This window comes from Zootermopsis nevadensis, unplaced genomic scaffold (assembly GCF_977971745.1).
Source record: "Zootermopsis nevadensis isolate Lab colony 2312 unplaced genomic scaffold, Znev_1.0 Znev_ptg000004l, whole genome shotgun sequence".
NCBI lineage: Eukaryota > Metazoa > Arthropoda > Insecta > Blattodea > Termopsidae > Zootermopsis > Zootermopsis nevadensis.
The window spans coordinates 6,464,888-6,492,818 of record NW_028259136.1 but is presented as its reverse complement, the minus strand read 5'-3'; the positions used below and the strand labels follow the sequence as shown (position 1 = coordinate 6,492,818).

The 27,931-nt window shown below is 43.3% G+C and overlaps 1 protein-coding gene across 5 annotated transcripts in view; it reads left to right on the top strand.

Moving 5' to 3' along the window:
- Positions 1–27,931, top strand: part of pum (pumilio) — a 175,022-nt gene that overhangs the window by 63,464 nt on the left and 83,627 nt on the right. For all 5 annotated transcript variants that reach the window (XM_087342699.1, XM_087342696.1, XM_087342698.1 and 2 more), the window contains one exon: positions 283–757. In XM_087342699.1, the coding sequence (XP_087198825.1) occupies positions 283–757 (475 nt within the window). The remainder of the gene's footprint in view (positions 1–282; positions 758–27,931) is intronic.

Here is a 27,931-nt window from a genome sequence, read left to right as displayed (position 1 = left end):
CCATTGTACGGTCATGTACATTGCCTGTTTTCTTGTGGTAAGGGTAATGCAAATTTGGTATATTTGACTTTGTGTGTATACGTACCTACATCACACAAATGATGACCCTGTATATTTGATAGGAATTGCCGGCTGACGATAAATGAAGCCATTTCTCTGTCTGATGTGTGATAATTTCTGTCTCTTGGAGTCTGTGGAAATATAACTGGATTGATGTTGATACGACATTTTTAATTTAGGGAAGTTTTAATATTTGGCATGAATTGGCTTCCGTCTTTGCAGTCGAACACCAGGCAGCAGGCAGCCTTCACCGGCAGAAGAAGACATCAACAAGAACAATGGCAGCGGTAGTAACGTGGTGGTCATGGGGGGCGGAGGGAAACTGCCCTCGTCAGAGGGCGTGGAGAACCATCACCATCACCACCACCACCACCACCCACACATCAACCACCATTCCATTCCGCACCATCCGCAGCATCACCTCCACCACCAGCAGCAAGCCACTCACCACATGCAGAACCATCATCTCGCCTTGGACAGCGTGAATCAGCATTTTGAACATGTGATGGCGATGGATCCAAGCGGAAGTGCCATGGCGCAGTTTGACCAGGCGACGGCCGTCACGGGTTACGCGGGAGGTGCCGGTGTCCCCGGGGGACCCGGAATGCTGCCACCACAACAGCAGCAGCAGGCTGGCACGGGGGTTGGAGGAGGAATGGATTCGCCAAGTATCCTGCCGCCGAACTTCGACGTACAGGTAAGAGAAGTTCCCTAACCAAGTTCATGTTTATAAAGCACATGTAATGGACATAAATGCGTGGCGTATTTCCTCAACTTTTCCGGCGCCGGTACCGACAAACGGCTTGTGGTCCACGCGTTACTTGTTAATATTACGGTACAGTTCTTCAGAATCTGTTTTAAAAAATTCCCATGGAGAAGATAGGAAATGAACACCAAATTTTCAAGTCTATTCATGCATTCCAAAAAAAAAATCTCTTTTGTTACCTTGACGCTTCTAGCCGTGTGTGGCACAGAAGCAGCAATAATGGAGGGTCATGCGCCCGGGACACCGCGGATTGGATCGAGAAGTAATCTGGTCCATCCATGTTTTTGAAATGGCTATCGCAGCACCAGGCCTCTATGAATTTCCGCCTGACCATGCCAAATCCTGGTCAGGTTACTGGAATTCTTAGTCCGTCGTGCCACCAGGTGCGAGGAAACGAAACTCGGGGACAGTTTTTTTTTAGATTATAGACGATGTTTGAATGGTGTGCATGAGACTCGATAAGAGTCAAATTTGGACAGGGCCTCGATTGCTTGTGTCCGTCTTTTAATATTGTGTTTGCGATAGAAGTTGTTTACCTCCTGAACAGCTGATTTGGTTTAGTTGGTGTTTTATATTGTGTTTTTACATTCAAAAGTGTTTTTATTGGGGGGGGGGGGGGGGGGCATATCATGCCGCTGTAGTTAATATGCATTTTTTCAGCCTGTAGGCAATTTAAAATTTTTGATTTTGTAAAATGGTCAGTAAATGTCATGTTGGTAACTGATGGTGAATTACAAACTGAAGCACAGAGAGAAATTTTCTCTGAAGATGCGTTTCGTGTGTTATTTTGTGACGCAGTTCTTACAGCTGCGTGTTTTGTTTGGAAAAAATTTCTGAAATAATGAAATTCAAGCAGAAAAGTTATAAGCTTTTTGATTAAATGTCCTCAAAACTTTAATACGAGTGCTCAATGCCGAATGCCTTCTAAATCTCTTTGTCGTTATGGAACTTGGAAAGATCTGGTACCTGTCAATATCCTGAGCAGATGTAATCCTACGCAAGCCTGCAGACAAAGTTGGTTTTAATATTGGCTTCCCGTCGTGTACGTCTGGATCTCCCGTAATTTTTTCCCCCCTGTAAGTACATTTCTAAATTCGTCCTTCATTTCACTGGCCTCGTATTTTGTGAAGAGATTTTGACAACTTCCTCGATACACGTTTTGCAGAAGTGTAATGAAGAACTTCTGAATTGTATTGCTGTGTAGTATGGTAGAAGTTCATCGACGCTTCGGAAGTACTTGCTGCTTCCATCATCAGGGCAGCATTGGAGGCGGCAACCGCAGGTTATGGAGGCAACGTTATTAAACTTTACCAAATTACGCAGCGCCGCAGCCTAGAAGACAACCATCTTCATGATCGCCCGCGTGAGAACCTCGGGTTTCGCGTGTTAGGAGCGTCCGTCAGATGTTGATATAGTTCACAAAATTACCGTCAGATGTCGCGTTGGCTTGGTGCTGAGTGCGCTCTTGCGGAGGGTTCTGAAACGTGGTTCTGTGTAGGTAATCCCATAGTGCTCCGCGTTTGCTTAATTTGAAGTTTTGTCTTTCTAATTATAGACAAACTAATGCACGTGGCGAGCACAAAATTTATAACTTGCTTCGAAAGTTATTAGTTACAACGTCGGGAAGGTTAAAAATATGTTGTTTTTTCGGCGCTGGCGTGTTGATACGAAGCAAACCAAAGAAAGCGTGTCCCCCCCCCCCCCCCCCCTCCGCGTGTATCGCTCATTTATACATCGACATTTCGAATGAGGTATTTTGTATTTTGTCACATTAGTGGAGTACCGCCAGGGAGTTGTTGAAGTCCGCCCACTTTTTCATCCATCACCTGCCTTCCGCCACAGTTTACTTAGGGAATCAGGTTTTGTGATTTAGATTGATGACCTGAGACTGCCAGACTTTGGGCACGCGATGATGGCTTCACCGTCAGTCGGGGACAAAGAAAACGGATTATTGTCGCGTAAAGGAAAAGTTATTGAGGCACACCTCCACCGGTCTGTCATCCAGTTCCACGTATAAGGAGAAGAAAATTTGTCTTTCCGTCCTCAATGTTATAAGCACCGTGGCATGGATGCATTTTAGTTTTGTTTAACGACACTGTTTAGTTGTAGAAGTTTAATAGTGTCAAATGAAATGAAAGAAAACAATGTTTTGGGTTTTCGCGTGGAAACTACAAGGGAAGTCGGACAGAACCGCGGTGAGTGCAGTAACTGGTAACAAGGCCGAGATTCGAACTGAGTACTTCCCGAATAAAAGCTCCACGCGTATGTTTCCAGAAGTTATTACATGCCAGTAAACAGTAAATGTCTGCTAAGTTGCGTCATTACGTCGGTATTTTTTTTTTAAAAAAAATTGTAATACACGTGTTCTTCAAAAATACATTTGGTGGTTTATTCAAACGTGGATGAATGTTGTTACTGATACGTGAAGGGGGTTTACGTAAAAGAAGCATTTTTAGTTCATTGTTTGTAATTTGTCCACAATCGTTTAAGGAAGATGAGATTTTTTCATTCCGTGACAAATGGCTTTGTGCACGTAGCCTTCAAAGTTCTCTCTCTGTCTCTCTCTCTCCCCCCCCCCTCCCTCTCCTCTCTCCCTCCGATTTCAGGTTCTCATGGCGACGAGTATATAGATGACTTCTGGGATGTTTCACCCTGTAATATTGTAAGATATTTACCGACGTTTTCGAGATGGTGACTGCGATGTGTTTGCGCCCTGATAGTGAAGGCATTAAGTTCTGAAACGTGTATAAATTTCGACGATATCTCAAGGCGCAACATTCCAGTCTTGGCAATGTCACTGTTTAAATAGCGTAAACGTTTGAAGATGGCTGTCGCTGTTTGCTCGGATTAGTGTGGTAGAATTTCATCGACGTTTCTGAGGTGGTGCTGAAACGTCTGATCTAATTCTGTGAGACCGAGAACCAGAAATTAAAGTAGTTATAGGATTACTTGGTTCGAACTGCGTGTTTTTAGGTGGAGGCTTTTTGGTGTTTGTGTTGAGGTGAAGGTGTTTATGAACTGTGCGCCTGATGAGTACCGCCAAGCAGCCCCGATTTGTATCAGACGCAAAACTTTTTGTTCAAGAGGCCTGTAAACAAAGAAAAGTTCTTAATGTGGTGGGTTGCTGGCAGCTTTGCTACCAAAAGCGGCGCATGTCCCATCTCTGTTCCGCTGACTCCCAGCCGTTGAAATCCTTCAGTTTTAGCGGCGCCACTACGCCGTAATGCTTCAATAATAAATTAGCATTATTTCGAGACTGCAACTAATTAAAAGGCCAAGGCCAAGAAGGGTTTTTTAGTTCCTGTGTGTCTAATGAACCAGTTTTCTGGCACTGACAGGCGCATTTGGGAGTTGAATTTGACCGTCCAAATATATATATATATATATTTTTTTTTTTTTGTGTGTGTGTAGAGGTAATTTTGAGGACGGTTGTATTTCCGAGTCGCTCTTTTCGCGCGTCTGGATGAATGCCTGTTAAAAATTTGGGTTAGAAGTGTCGGTGGACAGTTCTAAATCAGTCCTGGTCCATCGTTTCGAAAAGGAAACTGGTCTTCATTGGTGCCTTGTTCCCGTTTTATTATAGCGTTGTTATAATTTTCTGTGAGAGATACGGAAGTTTGCTAGGCTAAATTTTAATCTGAAGATGGATGTCTTCTGGTTTGTAGCGCCGTGTAGCCTGAGGTCATTGCTGCTTCAATCGTCGGAGGAGACTACTCGGCGCTACAACTTTGACTCGGACTCACCGCCATGAAAACGTCAGATCCTACCAAAGACTTAGACCAAGCATCAGTTATAAATAATCGATTTACTGTAACTGTTGCGGTGTTGGTCTTGGAGATGTAGACTGCGGTGTCCTGATGTTCACTCCAGCTTTGTGTTCTTCGCCCCCCCCCCCCCCTTTATTAGGAAGTCACGCACCAAGGTTGAAATTGTTTTCGATGAGGGAAGCGAGAATTCATTTAGCCGTCGATATAGTCTCTGTGACAAAATTGCTTGTTTGCCTTGGTCTTAAACACTTTGATTGATTGTTGCCTTCAAACAAAATTGCTGGCGAGTTTACATAAGAGCACGAAATACACCCTGGCTGAGGCACATTACGTTGTGTAGAAAGAAAATTGCTGTCTGTCAGGTTTTATGTCTCAGAACACCCCCCGCGTGGCAGACCTTGGCACAGTCCGTTGTAGAATGACGTTACGTTTATGTATTTGTTAACCAATAGAATCCCCCTGCGAATTCAGGGTCGTATTGATACATTTCAATGGAAGGAACCTGAGTTAGGTGCAGACCGGTGCTCAGTTGAGAGACTGAACCACCGGGACCATCAGAGGAACTTTGAGAGGTCGGAAATGTCATCCTGACTCATCGTAGTTCCAGTTAACAAGGTCTTCTGCACTTATCTTCTCTTATGCTTAGTTAGTGCCTCGAAGGACTAGGCGTGTTCGTGGACGAGCTGGTAACGCGGTGTAAGACCTACTTACCCAGTTTCCGTAACATTCAAAAGTGTAAAATTCTTGGGACGTTTCTCGAGGTACGAGCTGTACCACGGAATGGCCGTCTTTTGTCGTCCCACGTTGGAGGATTCTTCCCCTTTCAGGGGCGTCTTCTGGATGCTGTTGGAATGACAGCAAAAAGCTTCCAGTTCCACTGATAATTTTACGTATCGTCGTCGCCTTTACATTGCACCTGCTCTGTGTTTTATTTTAACAATTTGTTGTTGTTATTGGTGATGTCACGACCCCCCCCCCCCATCTCGAGGGCTTATCAGCGATGCGGCTGATGCTAAATTATAAGTGTTCGAAAAGAATTCAAAGGGAAGTGATGCTCTCAGCTGGGATTAACTATACCGCGAGAGAACTCCGATGTATTGTAAAGCTGTTTAGCGATGGACTTGTAACTGAACTCGGACCGGGAAATACTCGTAAGTGCACGCATGATTTTGGTGGTGAAATCTATCTGAAGTTGCTTTGTATCCCTTAGAAATCCATCTAGCATTTGTTCCCGTCTTCATTTGGAAGCCATTAGGCGTAATAAACATCTCCACGAATCCTGTCAGCATTTGTTGAGATTAAAAGGCCGGGGGGCGTCCGAGGTGTCGTGTTCCCGTGACAGTCGAGTGCTTGGCCGTCAAATTATGGTCGTTTACGTTGCGAACTTTTCGCTCGCGTGCCCGCAAGTCTGTCCGGCCACCGCCCATTTGGGAGTTTGCGAATGGTTCGCGTGACCCGGTGTTCCGGGGCGTCTCCTGTTCCAGCATGTCGATAAATAATTTACTTTGTGGTCCGGAAGGCCTTTATTTTCCACTCAAATGCCCTTTCTTCCGTTATTACGACGTATTGCATTTATCATTTGGACAGATGCTCAGAAATAAAAGTAATGGAATGATGCCCCTAAGTCGTCCCCCCCCCCCCCCCATGACAGAGGAGTCACATTTTCCAGGCGAAAAAAAAATTGTGGCTTCTGGGAAGAACTATTGACATTGGCTTCATACATACGTAGTTCTGGCCTGAAAATCTGAAGGAAAGAGGCCATCTTGAAGATTTAGGCGGAAATTCGAACTTAATATTTGCTCGGATGGGGCTTAGGATAGGGCCGAGCTGTCGTGAGCAGAGTTACAGACGTTCGAATTGCATTACAAAGAATTTTATCGACCAGTCGGACGACTTCGTCCACGAAAACTCTGCTTTGTGCAGCATTGGAGTCCTAGGGGTATATCAGTGACATTAATGTCCACTTCTGTCATTACAGATTTCGTTTTGTATTTACGTTAAGTGGCAGCAGATGGAGTTGTGGATACGTAAATTAATATTCAATAAACAATTAAAATATGCGCCCTGTGTAGCCTGCCTGTCGTATGTGCGATGCACTCTGAGGTTTGGTTACACGCTCGCTGTTTGGATTGTCGTGTGCAGCGGAGTACGTGGAGCTAATTTCGCGACGTTAGTTGCTATCAGAAACGGGAATTGCATTATATCATGGATCAGCTGCTCGAGGGCAGGTTAATTACATCTATGGGCCCAGTTGGGTGACCTGGTTACGAAATGACGGACTCGAAGCCCGTATCATCCGGTTGGAGTGCTAGTCACGTTTCGAAAATCCTCGTCCTGTGTCGCCTGTTTCTCTCCTGCTGTTCAAGCGGCTTGCTCGCTGTCTTCCCGTGACGTTTGGGAAATCATTTCGCATTTGTCATTTAATTGTGTGGTTAAGGAGTCGTTTCTTTTTGATTTGTTGGAGACTTGCTTGGTTTTTTTTTAAGTGGATGACGTGAACAGCTGTGAGAACTTAGGTTTGTGGAATTATGTATCTTCAGCGTCGTGTCTGATGGAACACGCTTAAAATTAAGATGGCCGTCTGCCTCGTATTCTGGTAGACATTGACCGACGTTTCATGGAACACGAGTAGAAGAATGCTATTGTGTTGCAGTTGATTCCTATTCGTCTTCGACGTGTTTATTCTCACCTGCTATATTATTCCTAAATTTCTTTTGCGATCATTTTAGAAACCCAAGAAGAATACACAAAAATTTTGTATACATTTGTTTTCCTTATCGTAACATGTATCTAACAACCTCATCAGTATTTGGCAAGCTCCGGGCCATAAATCCACACAATTCATGTTTAATATCCTCTGTTCCACAGCCCATTAATCTCTCTGAGGTCCAAATATTTCCCTTAGCACTTTTTGTTAATGCATAATTTGTGTCGGTTTTTGAAGGCAAGAGTGAACTAAAGCGATAAAAATGTCCGTGTTGAAATGTGGAATACCGTCCCCCACAGTTGCTATCTATCAGCTGCCTGTCGGTTCGCTTACTCCGGAGGATGACGTGAGAAAAGTTGGCTTTGAAATTGCGGTAAGACGTGAAATACCACGGAATGTTCTCCGTTTTGTGTGTGGAATAGCGTTACATTGTGTGGTTTCACTTCTCCCCCACACGTAATATAAACTAGGATAATGTTCTAAAGTAGACCACGGCCGTTTCCCTCCACAGCCTTCTCAATTTCTTATTCGCAACCAACACTCAAAACTCCCGTCTCACGTGGCTGTGCCCCGGACGTTCGTCAATCTTATCTCGTGGGTGTGGTCGCAGGGCTCTGGCCCCCCCGTGGTGGGGGTGGGGGGGGTTAGTTAATTGACTGTTTCTCAGAAAGAGGGTCGTGGTGTAATAACACAAATGGCCGTTTAAAGTGATATATATTTTCGTGTATTGTCAGAAACTATTCTATTATTTCCCCTTCCAGTATTACCTCCCGCATCTCACTGTTTCTGACAATGTAAAATGCAGTGACTGCGTCATAACAGTTTATAGGATCTGGTTGCGTGTACCCAGCCAAAGCGCTGTATATAAAGTCGTCAGAGGGTGTGTTACTACGACATTATGGCCCTTCAAAGCCCAGCGGTAACTATATGTACCGCCTGCTTTAATAAAACTAACTTCATTTTGTATTTGTGAGTTTCGTTTGACTCCAGTCGACCTTCGTAATGGTGAAGAGTTGCGTTTTCTTTGCGGTATGGACTCATTTCTTAAATGTTATTTGAATAAGCTTAGGCTTTAAGTCAGGGGTGGGGAACCTTTGGAAGTCCGCATTAATTTAGCTGTAATCAAATAAGGCCGCATTCAAGAAACTTCAATTAGATACACTTAAAAATGTACATTATTTTGTAAAAAATATATAATATATAAATATATATATATAAATATATATATAAATATATAAATGCACTTAATAATTTCAAAAAAAATGAAAACTATTCGTTAACTTTAAAGTTAACTAATCTTTTAATGACTTTGTTGTGTCTGCTTTTTGTTGGAAAGCATTTGAATATTTGGTTGTAGCATGTATTAATAAAAATAAAACGATTTGTTCTGTAAAATTTGGATTTAGTCAAAAAGGCCGAACTTAAGCACCTAGAAGGACACATGTGGCCTTAAGGCCGCAGGTTCCCCACCCTTGGTTTAAGTTAAGAAATGTCACTGGAACACGCCCTCACGATGTTGAACCCCTTACTTTGTCTTCCAACCATATTTGCTATTAGGACGACCGGGCACAACCTGGGAGCCTTCATAAGCAGCAGATTTGTGTGCGTCCGTCCTACCCTATCAGTCTCGTACCCAAAAGCAACTGTCTTTTTACAGCGACACAATTAATAAGTACGAGAAGGTTATTTATTGGTCTGGATATTGCAAGGAGACGCAGGTAGTCGTCGTCCTGTTCCTGCACGACGCCTGACAGTAGTGGAATAACCTGTCATCCGGCTCTCCGAGTAGCAAATACACGTGGGAGTTGAGTTATTGAAACAAGTGTTGGTGTCATCGCGCGTAACTTCTGGTTTTTTTTTTGAATTGTGACTGCGGAGGGACGACATTTGAGTAGGAAGATGGACTCTTTAGCCTATTATTGTGCTTGGCCGGAGGACACCTGACATGTACGGTGCGCGCTTGTGGTAGCCATGATGAAGTGACTTGTCTATTTCGAGCGACGCTCGTTGATTGATGAGACATTGCGATGCTCGTTGGTATAGTTCGCGGAAGTCGTGGTTGAGACTGCGACATCTGCGTTGTGGGTGGAAAAATTAATATTGGCTGATTTACTTTTATTGTGGAGGGGAGGTCAATTCCTGGGCTCTATAAGTAAGTTTTTTTAGTTTTTTGAAAGATGCTTCGGAGGAAGTAAGTCCTCTTACTTGTATCGTCAGTGTTGCTGGTACATCACTGAAGATGTAAACGGGATATTTCTCCGAAACGTTGGTATCTACCTTGTAGTTAACACGTCGTCATGTCCCAGGTTAACATGGTGGGTGGTTTTTTTCGGTGTATGAACGCTGTTCAGTTAATTATGCCTAATTGCCGCGTAATTATTAGTTGATGTGGCACGCGGAGGAATTGTTCGTTACGTTTTTACATATTTTGCAGTTTGTGGCGTCTTTTTGCCGAAGTATCTTGAAAAATAGCTCGCCGTCGGTTTGTGAACAATTGTTAAATGCGCATGTGTCATGCAACGCAGCAAGATGATAAGGTAGCGGAAGCCGCTCCCGGAAAAGTGGTTCTGGATTTCTTCGCAGATCCGCGGAAGGTTTTTCGTCTTGCCACAGTTTCCGTTCGGTAGCCGCTGTCGTCCTTTCTTCCTCTCTGGTTTGCCTTCCTGTGGCTTTTTCCGCCATTCTACTGTTCGCGTCACAGGGTTTTCGTTTCAGAAGGAAGGGTCTCTTGTAATGACTTCTGGTGTTGTCTCCGTTAGGAGGTTGCGACCAGATGTTATTCTTTTAAAAGAACGATTCCCGTTACAATGGGAAGAGTTAATGAAATTAAAGTGGCTTACGTGCCAAACCTCGCCCATCCGCCGATATTCTTTCCATTTCATTCATTAACCATCCTGTCGTTAGGTTTTGTGTAGTCTGAGTTACTGACGACGTCGTTAAATAAATAAATGTGTCCATCCGTTTCAGAAGAAATATCCGGACAGGCAAACGGATTTTCGTAGGCGCGCAGGTTCGGCGTTGATTAATGTGAGTGCAATATTGCTTTTGAGGATTCACGTGTATTTTGAGAACCAGGGGAGTCTCCACCTACTGCGCATGCAATTTATTGCTACAAGATTTACGTTATCTCTCAACTGTATGGCCAGCATATGATAAATATCTGTTTTTACACTTTAAAGTAGAGTTGGAGCCATAATTTGTCTGGCAGTCGTGCAGGTTAAAACCTTTACATCGCACTGTGTTAAGTGACGGATTTCTCTTTTAATCAGTCTACGCACACGCGCACATTAGTTTTTGCCTTCGGCCGTGATGGTAATCTTTGATTTCGTGACATCGCAGTGATTTTCTCGTTTAAGATGTGGTTTTTGACATCGGGTTTGTGACGTCATTGTCCATCATTTTTATTTTTATTTGTAGTGTTCTGTCTGAGGACAGGTCCATATGAACAGGATCCTTCCATCCTTTTCTCGGACTGGAACCTGTTCATATACGTTCTTGGCAGATGATCCAGAAGTGGTTTGCCATTGCCTTCTTCTGTGTGTGAATGGAGTAATTGTTGGGATGCCACGGAGGAAAACTCCGTGTTGCCTAGACCACGGCCTTGCCCAACAGAAGTTATAAATTCGGGCACCGCCGGGAATGGAACCCGATACCCCAGGATCACAAGGCCAGCGTTCTAACCGCTAGACCACCGTGGCGGCTGTCCATCATAGAGACACGTAATTTGTGCGTCGCTTAGAGACGGGTGTTTCTGGAGCGCTGATTTCTAAATACTGTAGACGCGGTGTCATTTAAGAGTTGAAGACGCTGCCGTTACCTGATGGAAGATGAGGGTGAAGATTTCTTTTTCCTGTTTGGCAGCGCGCGGAATTTTCGTTGGCCCGGATTTAGAACTAGTAGCTGCGTGTACCAGTAGGTCGTTGTGGGCAGGAGGAAAGCTTAAATGTGTCGCACTTCACGATCATGTTGTCCAGGTCTTGTATTATATGTCGACGTACATAAGAGAATCAAAGGCTTGGTTACCTGAAGGTATTTCGGGGTTTGTCTCTAGTTTTAGGGCATTTAAGGACGCTGGTTTAATCCTTTGGGCGCACAGTCATCGTGTCTGAAGCTCTTGTAAGATGAGTCGGGGAGAATTAGGAAGAAGGATGTCGTGATATGTTGGTGTTATTGACCTCGGGTACCGGGATTGCGTTAGCTAATTCGTCTTATGTTCTGTGTGTTCTTTGAGGTGACACTCCCACCTTTGCTATGTCTGTGGGAAGATCCCTTCAGTTGTACATCAGTCCATGGGAGCAGTGTCTCAACACTTATGGTACCGCGTACTCCCCTTCCCAAAATTGTCACACGTTTTGGTTTAATCGAATGTAGACTCTAAAATGCAGATAGAAGACAGGTTTTTTATCATGTTTTTTTTACTCTAACGGAGAAGTAAAAAAATGCAATCTAAAAAGCGTAAAGTTTACGTAATTTCTATTGCAGACGTCAATAATTCGTGTTTGCAGTGTTGTTGATTTTCAGTTGGTTTCTGACCCGTCGTAATACAAAGCCCATATAGAATTGCTAGTTTGTTTTGGCTTTGAGGGTTTATTACAACCAGCACGTGTTTAGTTTCGTGAAGTCCGTACGTTGGTCGGTCATCCCTTCGTCTTGAGTCTGCTGCTTTCAAGGCGCAAATCGTATCGACCGCACGCGATTTGTCGTAAATACGCTGACAAATTTCCTGGCTCTACTCTCAGCATAATCAAATACGTTTATAAATGTTTATTGCAATGTAATTGTAGTGCAGCGTTCGCTTTGGTTTGTTTCTGCTGAGTGGATGGATTGAGTTTGCTGTAGCCAGTAATGTGGCGGAAGTGTGGGAACTGTTCTTTCAGACTGCACCAAGCGACAGTAAAATTGTATTTGCTCCGTCTGTTTATGTTTCAGCCTGAGTGGTTCTCGGGTTCAAGTAGACTACATAACCATCGCTTAAAATAAACATTTGCTAAACATGAGCCCGGCCTAATGTAGTTAGGTATTACTGTGTGAGACTGTGATAGCGGCAAGGTAGATAAGATGTTCTGGTCGTTCTTTATCTCATATAAACCGGTCGGAGCTTGAAACTTGTAGCGTATCTCTATTTGCTTCGAGAATCCCTGAAACCTGGGCAGGCAGCGGAAGGTCTTGGAACAGGATTTGTGGTTGTCACTGCTGTGAGTTATGAAGATTTAATTTATGGGATGTTGCGTCGTGCAGTCTGATAGAAATTGTCCCCCGATGATGTAGGCAGTAGGTCCGTTTCTACCACACGACACGGCATATCGTTAACAGAAAAGTCATCTCAGTCCGGTATGAACAGCTTCGGGTTTCGACAGGTTACGCCTGCGTGTTGGTTAGGGGATGGAAGGGACCTAAGCACATGTTTCAGCCTCCACCATCGTTGGTTCCGTCTTCAGAGGGGTTAGAATATCTGCGTCAGGACGCAAGCCCCCGAGCTACTAGGGTTTTCAGCGGCCATGGTTTATAAATGAGATCTTGTTTCAACTTTATGGCACTTAATTATTCCTAGATTTTTCTCTAGATATTATTATTATATATATTAAATTCGGGATGCAACTGTTTAGCCCCGAAGTTGGAGAGATTGTGTGTCTCTCCGAAACGTTGGGATCTGCCTTCAACTCTTGACTGCGTAACAACCGCCAGAGACGAACACCGATGCTCCACACTCTAGTTAACTGTTCGTGTTTTGTGTTCAGGCCGGATTCACAAGTAGTTCTGGTCAGCAGAAAATTGAGAACGAACTTTTCTTTGCCTGGCCGTCACTTTATTGACGAGAGAAAGTGTGTCTTCTGTGCGATCCATCGTACTAGATCAGATCTCAAGCGCTTGTGGGGTGGTTGCTGGTAGAAGCAGGTCGAATCGCCTTGATTGTCTAATTATTCTGTAGTTTGTTCAGCTTGATACCAACTTCCGGCGCAGGTACGTTGTGTTACGAGATTCGTGGGTTGTTGAACTCGGCGGTGGGAACAGTTGTTTGCTTTGTTTCGTCTATTGACACAGTCCGCTTTGAGAATTCGTCGGCGTAAGAAATTTCTTGTCTGTCGGATGAAGAAACGACGTGCTGTTTACTTTGCTACCAACTTTCCATTTTTAATCCATGTCTGTGAAGTTTCGATTGTGTTGTTACGTTTTTCATATTACTTGTGTTGTTCATGCTCTGGGAAAATTCCTGGCGATTTTAATAATGTGTCCTGTAGTCTGTGATCACAGTTTGAAGCCGGGAAACGTTCCCGGTAGGCCAAATAGGATTTGAGGTTCTCACGGCGATGGTAGTAGTCAGAGGTCCTTGCTGTGTTCATCATCAGGGCGATGATTGAGACAGCAACGACCTCTGAGACGCGGAAAAGGATGTAGGTTCGGTGACGAAAATTTTAGTCCCCGCGGCCAGAATCTGCACAGGCCTGGTTAAATGCGTGTATAATTTGTATCGGACGCAAGCACCAGAAGGTTTTTTTTTGTTAAACTGATAATTAATTTACTTCGGAAATTATTTAAAATCGTAGTATGCGACAACTCGGCCTGTTTCGGGACTAGAACTGAGAAGTATTTCCCGTGATTTACACGATCTTATGGTTCATTCACTTTACTTACATCTCATCGCTTAAACTATCGTAGTTATTCTGTAATTATTAACCGGAGCACAGAATATTCGACTTAACAGTTTTAAAACTTTTGCATGGTTCTGAGCACCAAATGCAGTGGGCTGTGACTCAATTGTCAAAAGCTCTGAACACCTTTTCATGTTTTATTCCACTTTGAAAGGCGCGGTTATCGACAGAGAAGTCACATTCTTTGCCCAAGAGCTGTCATCTTGTTTGTTATTGCGACCGAGTTGTTTGTGCTTGGAATTATTGTAATGGAGTTCGTCTTCGTATGTGACTGGGAGTCACCCATGGCAGTGTTTGGATGTTGCGCCCTCAGGGGAAAATAATTTTTTACCTCTCACTCTGAACGTTAAGGTGCACGGACATATTTCGTGCACAGTTGAACATTTTTTAACGCAACTTCTCTCTTGCTTTTATTTCAAATTTTAGTGCCTTGATGTAAACTCAAAAATACGTAAACTAGTAACGCGAGAGATTGATACGAGGTGTTTTATATGAAGAAGAAATCGGTGAAAGTATTGCTTTTTGCCAGTGTCGCCAACTGTCGTTAGGGATGCGTGACAATAGTGGTGTGTTGCGGGGAAGTTGGTACTGCCTGAAGCAACCGGAAGTGAGATGGAGTTATCTTGTGTACTTTCGGTGCAGAACCCATCCATGGCTTGTCAAGATGGCGGCTTGAACTCCCACAGATTAACCGGTGCGTAACATACGAATTGTTTCGTAATTAGACACGCAATGTTGTCCTTATCTCTTTCTCGTGTTGCCACATCCGTGTGTGTTGTGTTAGTTTCAGGGCAACAGTAGGATTTTAAATGGTTGAGTGTGCGAACAGCTTTCTACGACCTCTAGTTGAAGACGTTAATGCCTGCTGCCTTCTCCGTCATGGCGAGAGCCCCGATGATAGAGGCAGCATGGACTTCTGAAACGTTGACAGATTTCGACCAGGCTGCATGACGATATACAACACAGAATACTGCCGTATATGTTTCTAACAGGCCTCATTTATAGGTTAAGACTTCGCCTGTGCATACTGTAGACCAGTGGTGTTCAACCTGGGGTACGTGAAATTTTAAAAAATATATATATGTATTATTTTATGATAATCACTAATGATCAATAATGTGATTTGTTTAATTTATTTTAGATGTAGATTATATACTATGTATAACTTGAATTATACATCAAAAACTTTGGGGGTTTAAAGTTGAAGAGAAATTATATCTGGGGGTACGCGAACCAAAAAAGGTTGAATACCACTGCTGTAGACCGCTAAGACATTTCCAAGGTTGCTAATCGCGCTACATAACAGATAACATTCCATGGTATTTTTATTGCCGAACATATTTGGAGCTAAGAGGACAGACGAGTAGAATTTTCAATTTATTCCTGAATTCGGTCAAGTTAATTCCGTATGTTGTGCGGTCCTCATAACTACATATCAGGAGTTCACGTGGGTTGTCATATTGATTGCAGGTTGCAGCCCACCAGGGTGTGATTTTATTCAATTTGTCTGTATGGACGTCACGTCAATAGGTCTGTGGTATCTGTTTTCGCAGAATTGAAACGGCACGTTCATACAACAGAATGTTCTCTCTCTCTCTTCATGTACTTGTATATAGCACATGGAAACGGGGCCTTTTACGTGGTTGCGCCAGATGGCGTAATTTAGGATCTGTCGTAAATAAGATTGCAGAACCTTAATTTTTTTTCCGGACATCAGGGCGATGTTACCTTTTGAATGAGCGGTCTTACACCAACGTAGTCCTGTTAGCTCACTGTTTCTTTATCTCTAATAATCCTGGTTGGAAGCTTTAACCGTAAACGTTTCGACTTACATTTGACGCGAAACAAATGTTGACATCCACCACTGACGTGGGCACTTTAGCTGTTGCTCGTTACTTTACTCGTTCGGCATTCCGCTTGATAAATCATGGCCTGGCAGTTTTGTCAGGCTGCAGAGAATGCTTCGTATCGCTTCTTGTACGCGCAACGTGACCAATTATTCGTTGTAGGAAACAGATCTCCAGAGGACAGCTGTTTTTCACGATCAGATGGCACACTAGTCTCTCGCCGTTTTATGATAGAACAGGGATGTAGAAAGTATGACCCCTTGTCGGATGTGGCCCGCGTGACTATTAATGGGGCCTGTAGTGTAACGTCCCCGATGCGTTATGTTGAATTATTTATTTTTCTGCACGTGAACATCGTGTGTGACGTGCAGAGTGAAATATTGTTACAAATCCAGCAAATGAAATGCCTTCAATTACGCTTGGTAACCTGTGCCATTATGTTGCAAATCAGTTGTGTATTGCTGCCAATTTCCCGTCCGACAAGAAAAATAAACATCACATTGGAAACTTTTTCCCGTAAAATATTGTGAGTTTATGTGATTAATTTTACAATTTAATACGAAAGTAGCTTAAATTTGTGACTGCTGTGGCAGTAGATAGAAAAATATACTTCTATAGAAACTCCGGCCGGCAGGCATAGACTTTATTGGCTAAGCTTGTGGAAAATTTTGGACACCCCCAGGACAGAAGCTGACCTTAACCTCAAATTGTTCATCACAGTGTGCACACAATCGCGCCTAGGAACCTGTAGCGCGAACAGAATGGTGACTGCCCCAGCTTAATGTAGCTGTTTCCGGCGAAATTAATCTTTGATCATGTAAATTAAGTACGAGCGAGTTTGCTCTTCGTGAAAGCTAAGTATCGTATGATTTAATGTTCATTAACTGCATTTTGTCCGTAGTGTGTCTCTGGGTTTGTAACGATTGAAGATGGCTGTCTTCTGGGCTGTTGCGCCGTGTAGCCTGTTTGATGTTTCAGAGATCCGTGCTTCCTCCATCATCAGGGCGATGATCTGCAAATTTCTACCAGACTACACGGCGCAACAACCCAGCGTAAACAGAATTACGCGTTTTGTAGGAAGTGAATGTTTTATGCAGTTTACTGTGTAAATAGCTTCAAAGGGTTGTTTTGTACCTGCCCATCCGTGATCCGCGTGCCATTTTCTTTGTCTGTATGTACCGAAACGTTGGCGCTCGGTATATTGAAATGACTCTCCAGTACAGTAATTTCGCGTGCGGCTGGCTTCTAGGAGTCAGCACCTCCCTTGACACGAAATGCTGCTTTTCGCTTCGGAAATTAATGCATCGTTACTGTGAAGAAATTCTGCAGACTGTGGTGTGGGGACGCTGTCATTTCAGCTCCATCCCATCGTTCTGCCATTCAAATTCTATCAGCGCCGAGCGAATCCCCGCAGCGCTAGTTGTCTGTTTCGTCAAATAAAACGCTACCACAACGCTAATGAAATTAGGTTCGTGGGAGGGGAAATAAGGGTGACCCTTGGCGGAGCGTAATCAAATCGCCGCTGTATTACTGCGATCTGATTATGGGGCGGGGGGTCGTCACGATCCAGTGAACAGAGATATATGGAACTTTTGGCTAAAGAGCTGAGTTCGATGCCCTTCCGGGTCAGAGGTGTACACAGTGCAATCTACGTGTTTTGTTTTTTTTAATTTGTAGTGTTCTGTCTGGCGACAGGTCCATATGAACAGGATCCTTCCATCCTTTTCTCGGACTGGGACCTGTTCATATACGTTCTTGGCAGATGATCCAGAAGTGGTTTGCCATTGCCTTCTTCTGTGTGTGAATGGAGTAATTGTTGGGATGCCACGGAGAAACCGGGGAAGCCCCTGGAGGAAAACTCCGTGTTGCCCAACACACGTTATAAATTCGAGCACCGCCGGGAATCGATCCCGAGACCCCAGGATTACAAGGCCAGCGTTCTAACCGCTAGACCACCGTGGCAGGTTAATCTACGTGTAGCAGACATAAAAGTTTGCGCCATTTTGTTAGGTTCGTGGGACTGGTTATGGAAATTAGGTACACTGATAGGGCGATGTGGGCGAGTGAACTGATTCTGCAGGGCGATGGAGGCAGCAGTCGCCTCTGAAACGTCGGTAAACTTGTACCAGACTACATTGAAGTACAAGTTGTCGAATGCGTGCGTACAGCTAGCTGTGACGGATCTCGATCGATGGAGGCTGGATTTTGTGCAGGTGCAGTGTTTGCACTGTAAATCTCGCGGGTTGGTGTTTGCGGTCTGTAGTTTGTGGAAGACCGGGCTTTGTAATGAGCCCGCAATGTTAGGAACCGGCTCTTCGTTGCTGCTGAGGTCGTTCCGAGCGGCATGGTTCAGTGGTCCGTGCGTTTGTGTGGAAAGCAGAAGATGGCGTGAGGATCGAGTTGACACGGAAGTCCGTCCGCTTAATTTACTTAGCCCGGCCTGATGAACTCTGCTGTCAGAAGAGAGAAGAGGCCTTGTGTCATGCAGGTGTAATTTGTCAGAGATGGGGCGGAGTCTTCTGGCGGTGATCTATATCTGAAGGACTCTTCAGATGATGTGCGATCAGTCATCTAGATTATGTCCTTACAAAGGATCTTACTGCTGCTCGATGTAATTGGGAATCCGTCCGTGGCGTGTTATCGGAAGAGTGTTTGGGCAGTACAATTAATTAATTAATTATTCTTACTGGCCGCGGCGGTAACTCATTCTCGGCCGTACGGGCTTTTTTCGCCTTACTTGGCTCGGCCCTGTTTTTTTTTTATCGGGTCGGTGCTCGGATTCGACTTTCGAGACGTTCTCCGTACTTTTGTGTCTTGGGAATGCTGTTCGATTATTGGATTTTCTATAATTTCTCGTTTGTCGCTAGTAACTTCATAAAATAAACACCACGGCCTTGAAATGTGATTAATATAGCTGTGTTTGAGAGATGGTAAAGTTGCGTCATATTGTGATATAATAAATATATATTATTTAAATCTTGTCCGTCTAATCACAATAAATTCTTATTAAATATTAAAATATTACAATAATTAACATTTAAAATATTAAATGATGTTCTTTATCGAATCGAATATTTCGATAAAGAACATCATTTAATATTTTAAATGTTAATTATTGTAATATTTTAATATTTAATAAGAATTTATTGTGATTAGACAGACAAGATTTAAATAATATATATAGCTTTGTTTATTACGTTACTGAAAATTGTTTCGAGGTTGTGTTTATACGTTTCAGTTCAGTGTAGTGTAATAGATTCTTCAATTTAGAAAGTTTATTTTTATTTGTATCTGTATTAGAATTGGAACGTGCTTTCACGAAATTCGGCACTTGATTCTTATGTTCATGTTGCACTTAGGCGCAGCTTGTTGCCATGGATACGTTGTCCTCTGCTTTCGGTACAGAAAATACCTAGGAGTTTACCGACCTTTGTCTGATATGCGTTATGTTACGATAAGTATTTGCTCGGTAATAGTTGCTGCGAGAAAAGTTGTGCGTGGCAGCGTACTGGCTGCAGTTACCCTGTCAAGAAAACCGCGTTTTGCTGCCTTCGTACTTCTCCGTGGCCGACGACCCCGAGAGATGGCCGCCGAGGCGCGAAGTGTCTAAATTCGTTCCGGGTCCGTCTCGCGTGATTCAGCGGAATTTCGTTCTGCCGCAGTGGCAACACTGTTTCACATTATTCTCGTGTTATTCGAGCGCTAACACGCGTTGTAATTATCTTAACCACCTGTGCTTTTTCTTCCTTGAACGTGAACTTGAAAAGACGTTGCTTCAGATCTGAATCTGCCCTGGCCCCAACTCGAAGATGGCCTTTTTTTTTTACCCTGTGTGGTCTGGCGGGAGTTTACCGACGTTTCAGAGGTGCACACACGCCGCTGTGAGAACCCGGAAAATTACACCATCGGAGTTCTTCCCACGACTCTTTGAAGCCCGAAGTTCGCTTCAACAAGATTTCGCAATAGAGGCGGTGTCATCGTCTTGAATCTCGCAGAGTCGCATCGTTTCAGCCGTTCTCGTGACGGAATGCATGACCTGGTTCTACTGCTGGGAGTCGGAAACACCGAATGACTTTGTTTCTGCAGTCATGTTGGAAATAATTGGCGAAACTTCTACAGAACCTGAGTGATAAAAACCTCTCTTACGTGTATCTATCCCTACTTCGGGTTCATGGGAAAACCTCCTGTTGAATGCGTGTCATTGGCGTCGTTAATCAACGACAAGGCGTCGGATCAAGGCGATAGTCGCCGTTTTCAATGTTGTAACACGGTGTTGCTTTCCCCCGTGGTTTCGCTTGTAATGATGGCGTGTTTTGGGCTTAATATCCACTTTATTCTTACGAAACACTTCAACATCGTAACCCGATATTTTAGTTGGTTTCTACAGGGTGATCCGTTTAGAACGCGGCACTGTTTACTGCACAGGAGCCCCTGTTACGCGCAGAGTAACGAAAGCAATGTCAGTATTGGATTGTTGCAACCGGATCCTATTCTGGCAGAAATCGACACGGCTGTAATTTTAGGTTTTTGACCTAATCTGTGTTGTGAATGTGAGCGTCTGTCTGAGATTTTTTTGTATTGTGACTGTTGGATTTAAGTCCAGGATTCAAAAGTGCGATAAAATACAAATAGCAAATAAATTGTGTTAAAGTAGGCCGCTTTGATTACACGATTTGCTCGTTTTGGGTCTATGTTCTAGTTCATCCCCCCATTTGACGATATTTGGAAATCATTACTGTAATGAAGCTCAAGCCTGAAATGTTATTTTGCTTGTTGAACGTGAGGAATAAAATTCGTAATTAGAATTTCACCACCGCATGGCAAAAACTTTTGAAAATAACGAACTGTTCCGAGAAATTGATGCACAAATTACTCAATGAATGGAAAATGTTAATAACCTGATTTGGCCGATTTTAATTGCGTTCTGTGAATGTATAATGCTAACATTGTGATTACGAGTGTGATAAAAAAATGGGAAAAAAAGAACTATATTCAGAACCGACTCAGAAAATGTAGATAGGTGCAAGAGATAAGAACTTAACACACAATCAGCTACGAATTGCCCTCTTTCCTGCAAATAATTCATCTTCGAAAAAGGGGTTGGGGGAGACAAGGCGTGTTTTCTCATGACGTGCAACTATGGTTAAAAAATGATTCGTTGTACGATCTGAGGTCTTCTCGGTGGCTGCAAGTACCTCTGAAACGTCGGTGCAAACTTCTACGAGACTACACGGTACAACATCCCAGAAAAGAGACATGTTTATAATTGATTGTTTTCGAGATATGCGCGTGTGACTTTTAACTTAAAATACGTCGTTAGAAGTTGAAGAACCTTGCGGGTAAATACGTATGTAGTCCGAAGGACCTGAATTATGTGTCTGCCTGTACGTTTCGATATCAGACAACTGGAGGCCCATTTTGAAGTGCTCCGTTGTTAACGTGATTGTGGGTTAGCCAGCTTTAATTTCGTTGCCTTTTGAAATTGACAAACTACTTGGGGAAGCTAATGGCCACTTAGCTATTCATGAAATTGTCTAAACTTTTATGGAACCGCAAGGTCCCTTCACTTGACCGTGTCATATTCCAGATGAATGTAGTTCACGTCGTGTTCTGTCGCCCACGAGGTCCTTTTCCCTGCTCTGTGCCACTCATAATTTGTCTCTCGGTTTCGGAGTAATTCAACCTGCGATTAATTTGCAGCGCTGATTAGAAGTAATTTAACTTTGAAGTCTTGAGTATATTTCATCTCTAAATGTTCGGGGAAAATTCTGACAAAATTGTGTGAGTATTCAGGGTTTCGCACAGAAACTTGTCTAAAGAGTTAATTTCAGTTAAGTAACTTCACTGACTCCTAATTTTATATTAAACTTATCGTATGTTTTTGGTCACGCTTAATTGTAAGGCTGTACAATATCAATACTGTCGACGCAGTTTAATCGATAAATAACGTGTTAGAGTACACGAGTGAAGGGATTTGTATGTGGTTGGGCAGAGAGACGAGTTAGATAGAAGCCCACGATCGTAGCTGTACGTCGTCAGTAGATTCATCGGTCGTTCTTGGTAGGAGTACTGAAACCTCATGTTCGTCTGGGAGCGGGGTAGGTGAAATGCCAAACTTACTGTACACGTCATTCCTTTCTTGTTTGGGGTAATGGCGGATCCCATCTCGCCAGGATTAGTTGGAAGCGTCGTGCTGGTTTAAACAGTGCCATGGCAGAACTTAATAACTGAATTCGGCCCAGTTCCATACGTACCCTTAATGAATAGGTAATGCAGTATTTTAATTACGGAAGTACGGGGAGGGACATTGTGAGTTTACGTGTCCCTTACCGCCCTCAGTAATGTCCCCTGTTAACGAGGTCTGTCGTTAACGTTATGCGCGCATGTTCTGGTACTTACGTCTTATTAGCGTGTTTAATTTGTGTGTGATTCGTACAGAATCAGCGATTGTTCATGTGTGTCAGGAACATCAACATGTCTGAGTTTTGACGTGCTTCAGTGGTTTAGTCTGTCCTTCGAAATCGAATGAAATGAAACGTAGAAGGGGGTTCAATGTTCTTCTTTGTCTTTCCGTATGTAGCAACTGGACGAAACCTAGAGAAATATTAAACATTTTGTGATAATTTTATTTGATATGGATTTCGGTGTTCTTAGACGAAAGGTAATCTGTGCTGCCTCGTGTGTACTTGAGAGCCATTCAACAATTTTTTAAAGGGACTATATATTCGAGGTCCTTGCTTGTCAGAGAGTAGCATTCGCGAATTTAAAATCTAAAGTCAGAAACTTATATATTGCGCCAAAATTGTTGTTCTCATTTCGGAACTTGCCTTAGTCCTTGTGGTGAACTTCGAAGACCCCCGTTAAGTGTCCTTTCAGGTATTTTTTTTTTATTTATCCTCGGATCTACGTCGGAGATCGTTAGGCGTACGTCCACTTTGGATCATCATTTACGCCGTGCTCTTGCCTACGACGATCTGTGTGGCCATGCTGGCGTAATGTGATTACCACGTGTTTATTACAGTTGCCGTCATCTGCAAAACTTATAAAATAAACATTCTCATGAATTTTATAAACTGCACATCCTAGCCGCGACTCTCGCTTGTGTATATGTCAGATGCAGTTTGATAAAGTGAGGAATGAATTACACGCAAAGGGGATTTCCACAAGCGGCCTTCACATTTAAGCATTGTGCCCTAGTTTATGTTTTCTGGCAACTTGAATTACCATCCTCAGACTTCCACCCGGGATGGACGTCTTAGAGGCGCGGCTACAAGGATTGGGTGACTTAAACTTTGTCGGGAACTGTACTTTTTTATTATTCTTCTAAAAGACCACGTGGTGTGAACACTTTTTCGTGAGATTTATGTTCACACAGCGGCGAATCTAATATGGCAGCCTTGAAGTTGACGGACGTTTCGGGCGTGTTTACTGCCGCCATTATCAGGGCGCTTCGCCTGTGTTAGTACCCCACTACACCGCTAAGTTTCATGCTCTTTTCACTTCTTTCTCTCTCCGTTGGTTTTGGAAGACGCCGTTGCCATGTTCTGAACTTTGTGTCCCTGCGTATTTGGTAGGGCAAGGCAATGCTCAGACGTTCGTAGTTCTGGTGGCCTGGATCTCGTCAGCGCCTGATGCACCAGGCACAAGTTGTTTTAGTCGAATTTAAGAAAAAACGCGAAGAGTGGAGCACGAAACACCCGGCTCGCTCTTCTGTGAAACTTTTTTAAAATTGAATTACGTCATTTTATTAAAAAAAATTTTTCTCTCTTTTCCTATCTCGCTGTGTTCCGTTACTATAGTACTCGTCGTTACAGGAAAGTGTTCCGTGGACCAGCCAGTGATGGGGAAATTATCTCGCAGATTTAGTTCGGTTTTTCTTTCCTGTTTACTGCAGTACGGTTCTGACGCAGGAGAAAATGTCTTCGAGATCGTAATCTTGTGATGACAATTTAAAATTTACAGTGGGATGTTTTTTAGTGCTGTCTTATTTAGGTTGTCAGTTATATTATTATTTGTTACGTTTTCGTATTAAGTCCACGTTATGAAAGGAACGGATTCATAACTTCACACATCTTCAGAAATAAAGATGTCTGTTTCTTGGTCCTGAGGAACCGCTCCTTGCGTGTACTGCACTTCAGCTGTTTCGTTTAAATTGCCGTTATGGTAATGAAAGAACTCCCAGTGTATCGGGCAGATCGATCTTACGCAATGTAGACCATATTTCCGAGCAGCGAGAGACGGATATTAATTTGCTATGGAGTTATTTTCTCCCACGAGTCGTCGACGGGATTCCATTCGCAGAACGAAGCATGTGTCATAATGCTTATATCTTGGGCGTTCCGCATTTGCGAGATTGTTCTGGTCCATACACCGCACGTACTCGTGTTGGGAACGGTGTTGTTTCACACACGCACGCTTTGTGGAATTGTGTGCAATGCGTTAATTCACCTGAAAGGTAATCAGTTGTAATTATGAGATTGCTTCTCGTAATGTCGCTGGACCCCACAGATATTTTAGACGGGATCAAGGTGTAGGTTCTGCTCTCCTGGGCGTATATGTTTGTACTTGGAATGGTTGTAGAAAATTATTATCGAAATTGTTTTCATTTTCTTATTCATATAAGTTGTTTCGGAAAATCATTTTTTAATAAAATATTTTACGTAACAAAATTTGTTTTTTTTTCTTCAGGGTTTGTCTTATAGCTTTCCGTTTAGCTAAACAACTGAGAAGCAGTTTTTTTACGGAGGGATTATTGTACGAATGTTCTGGAAACTCGAGGATCGTGCTTGGACGAGTTTCCGAAACCTTTGAGGCCCTTACTGAAATCACAGTAACTCGCAGGAATTTCCAAAGAACGGAGCATTTCAGGATTAACTGAGCGATTGTTAGTTGGCAGAGAAGAAACTTGCTTCCTAATTGGACATCGCCGCTTTAGTTAAGCGGACGCGACAGGTACATTCAGTATTCCATTCGCAACGCTCCGTCTGGATTGAGTTACTCGTGGAATCGGTAATTGCAGTGTGATTTTGATTATGTGTCGCTGTCGATCAGGCGGCTTCCACCAGTGCATATTCAATCAAGTTTCGGTAAAACTGATGTTATTCCCTTAGTCAGCCGTGCTTGTGTTAATATTTAACTGAATTCCATACCCTCGCTCAGTTTAATGAAAGCCACGCTAGTTTATTCAGAAGCTATGGCTATGTTAGTGCTGACAAGTGTTTTCTGTAATTGAGGACGCTTCAGGATACGTGGGTTTTGTTACCAGCTGCAGTAGTCGTCCTTGTCGGTTGTGTCCGATTTCCGTTGGAGTCTAGCTGCTGTAATAAGAACACTCGTAATTTTTGTCGATGGATCGGGAGAATAAAAATATCAAGATCGCATTTTTGTTCAAGGGACAAAAATAGCTGGAGAATTTTGAAATGTGGTTTTGGAGAAGAATAGAGAAGATAAGGTGGACGGATCGAGTGACCAACGAAGAAGAATTGAGGAGAGTCAACGAGCAAAGAAGCATTCTGCAGGCGATTACACGAAGGAAAGCTAACTGGCTGGGACATTTTACGAGTGATATCATCGAAGGCCAGGTTGAAGGAAAGCGAGGACTGGGAAGAAGACCGACGATCTGAAACAAGGAAAGAAGATGAAGTTTCAGGAGTTAAAACGAGAAGCTGTGAATAGGGAAAACTGGCGAACTCTTTTTGGGCAGAGCAATGGACCTGTCGTCAGACAGAACACTGAATAATAACAGCAAGGGATTGTATCGGGCTCGGAGCGTTCATGTCAACCGTATTAGCCCGGCTAACTCGAGTCCCGCAATTCAGATTAACATACGCGGGCTTAAAGTGTCCGTCAGAATGGCAGTCCCGTGTTTCCGGTGCAAAGTTTAGGCGTACGTGAAATCTTTAGCTCTTGCGCATTGCGACTGTAATCAGCAGACCTTCCTTTGGTGCATTGGGGGAGATTCCATGGGCAGTGTCGGCCAGTAATTTAATGAATAATGAACTCATTCTCCAAGTGTGCTAATGTCTAACCGCGGTAATCATGTTTGTGGTTGTGAAGGATTGAACACTGTCGGCTGCCTCATAATTTTTTGTTCCTTTACGTAGTTATTCGCCATATTTGTGGCCTGTTAGTTTGAAGAATTATTGCCACAGTTTTGTTTCCTTGTATGTATGGTGCAAGTTATGGATGCATTCATCGTGTTGTTTTTGTCTCCCGTCAGAAAGCTGAACGAGAACAATTGAGTTTTTCGTAGTAGCTTTCTCCTTTATTCCGGAAGTTCGTATTCGCACGTTGAGTTCTCCTGACCTGCCCTGTCTCGACGCTGCACCGAGAAAACAAAAAAGAGACGCGTGATTTTTTTGCTGAAAGTAGCCGTGTAACCGTAAGAAATGCATAAATGTACCGTGGAAATTCGCGGAATACGACTTGTATGTCTTTCGTGATTGTTTCTTGCGTAATGGAAGTTGGGCAGAAGTTCGAGGAGACCACCGACGACCCTGAGAGACCTTGTGACATTGGCTGTCTTTTTCTTCTCCTTCTTCAAGTTTCGTCACTGAGATCGCCCTCATCCTTGGTAATCGATGTTCTATTCTAGTTCAGCGTTTGTCATCGTATGGTACGCGAACTAAGTAAGGAAATCAAATGGTAATATTAACATAGATAAGTTTTCCGTGAACGCATTTGGTTGGTGGTACAATTAACGTGTTACATTAGAATTACCGGTTCGCCAGCGAAAAAGATTGAGAACCCCTGCTCTAGTCGATTGTGCCTTCAAGTATTTGCTGAGACTAGTTTTATGTACTCTTTGGTCGATTTCAGTTTGCTGTCACTTTGTCAGCGAAATGACAGGCGTGTTCGCGTAACGATTTGACACTCGAGCTGTGCCGGGTAACTAATACATTGCTTCAACGTACAACAGACTAACCACAGTCGCTCGTCTGTCGATACGTAACTGGTTGTATCCGATGGTAGAGTCTGATGTAGCTCGCCGGGCGGGGAGTTGTTACCATTACCCTCTGACCCTCGTCGAGCTCCCCGTTCATTTGTTTCTCCTCACCTCCCCATTTGCTGTCATGTTCAACAAACTTCGCTTTGTATTCGGAAGGTCCCGGTTTCAGATTTTGGCCCTGAGATCGGCTGTCCTGCCTTGGGTTTAAGTGGATTTTCTCAAACAGTCCGGTGTGATTTACGAGTCGCATATGTTCGCGCTTCAAATCATAGAATTGAATAGCCGATACTGAAATATGTATGCCTAATCTCATTCCATTCATTACCTGTGAATTTCTTTACCGTTTTGAGTATTCTCCTGTGACTGCCCCTATTTGTTAAGCTGTAGTTTGTTGTGCCTACTAACGAGGGTCGTTTGAAATGCCTGCGTTACAGAATAAAATCTATAAATCAAGGTTCTTTTGTTGTGTTTCGGCGAAGGAAGTGCCCCAGGATGGATTCCAAACTGAAATGAAATCTCATTCACGCTGGCTTTGGATTTAATAATTCCGCAAGACTATATCGTAATGGCAACAGAATAGAATTCATGTTATAGCTTCATGCTTTATCTGTTGTTGAACTATGCAAAGTTTGTAGGAAGGTAAACTCGAGTAGATTCGGTGGTATATTCTTCGGGCGTTCCAGTTTGAAGTGTTAAGTGTGCAAGGTACTTTCTGCAGAACACGCGCCATAATGAATTCCATTATGTCGGGTTGCCTTGTTATCTGTTCTAGGCCTGTATTATGTATCTTTGAAAGTGCAGTTTGTCGCTCGTTTGGATGTTATTCGTTCGTAGGAGTAATTTATCCCCAGTGAACGCGTCGAGTGCTTTCTCTAACTGAACTTCGTGTAAAATGTCTTCAAGTATCGCCGAGTAGGCAAGAAGTGTCTTGGACAGTGCCTTAACTTCTTACGACCAGTCGTACCGGAGAAAATGTTGGTCGTGGACCAGAAACGTAACTCGTGGCAAAAGGGAGCAGTCTGGCGTGTAAATTTAAATAATTTCAGGGGATCATCGGTGAAAGATTTCGCGAACACTGTGTAGTGTGGGACACATTGGATCGAGCAGTGTTATTGGCAGATTAGAAGTAGCAGGCACGTTCTGGACAAATTAAGATTACACATCTTAGATGGCTGTCTTCTGAATT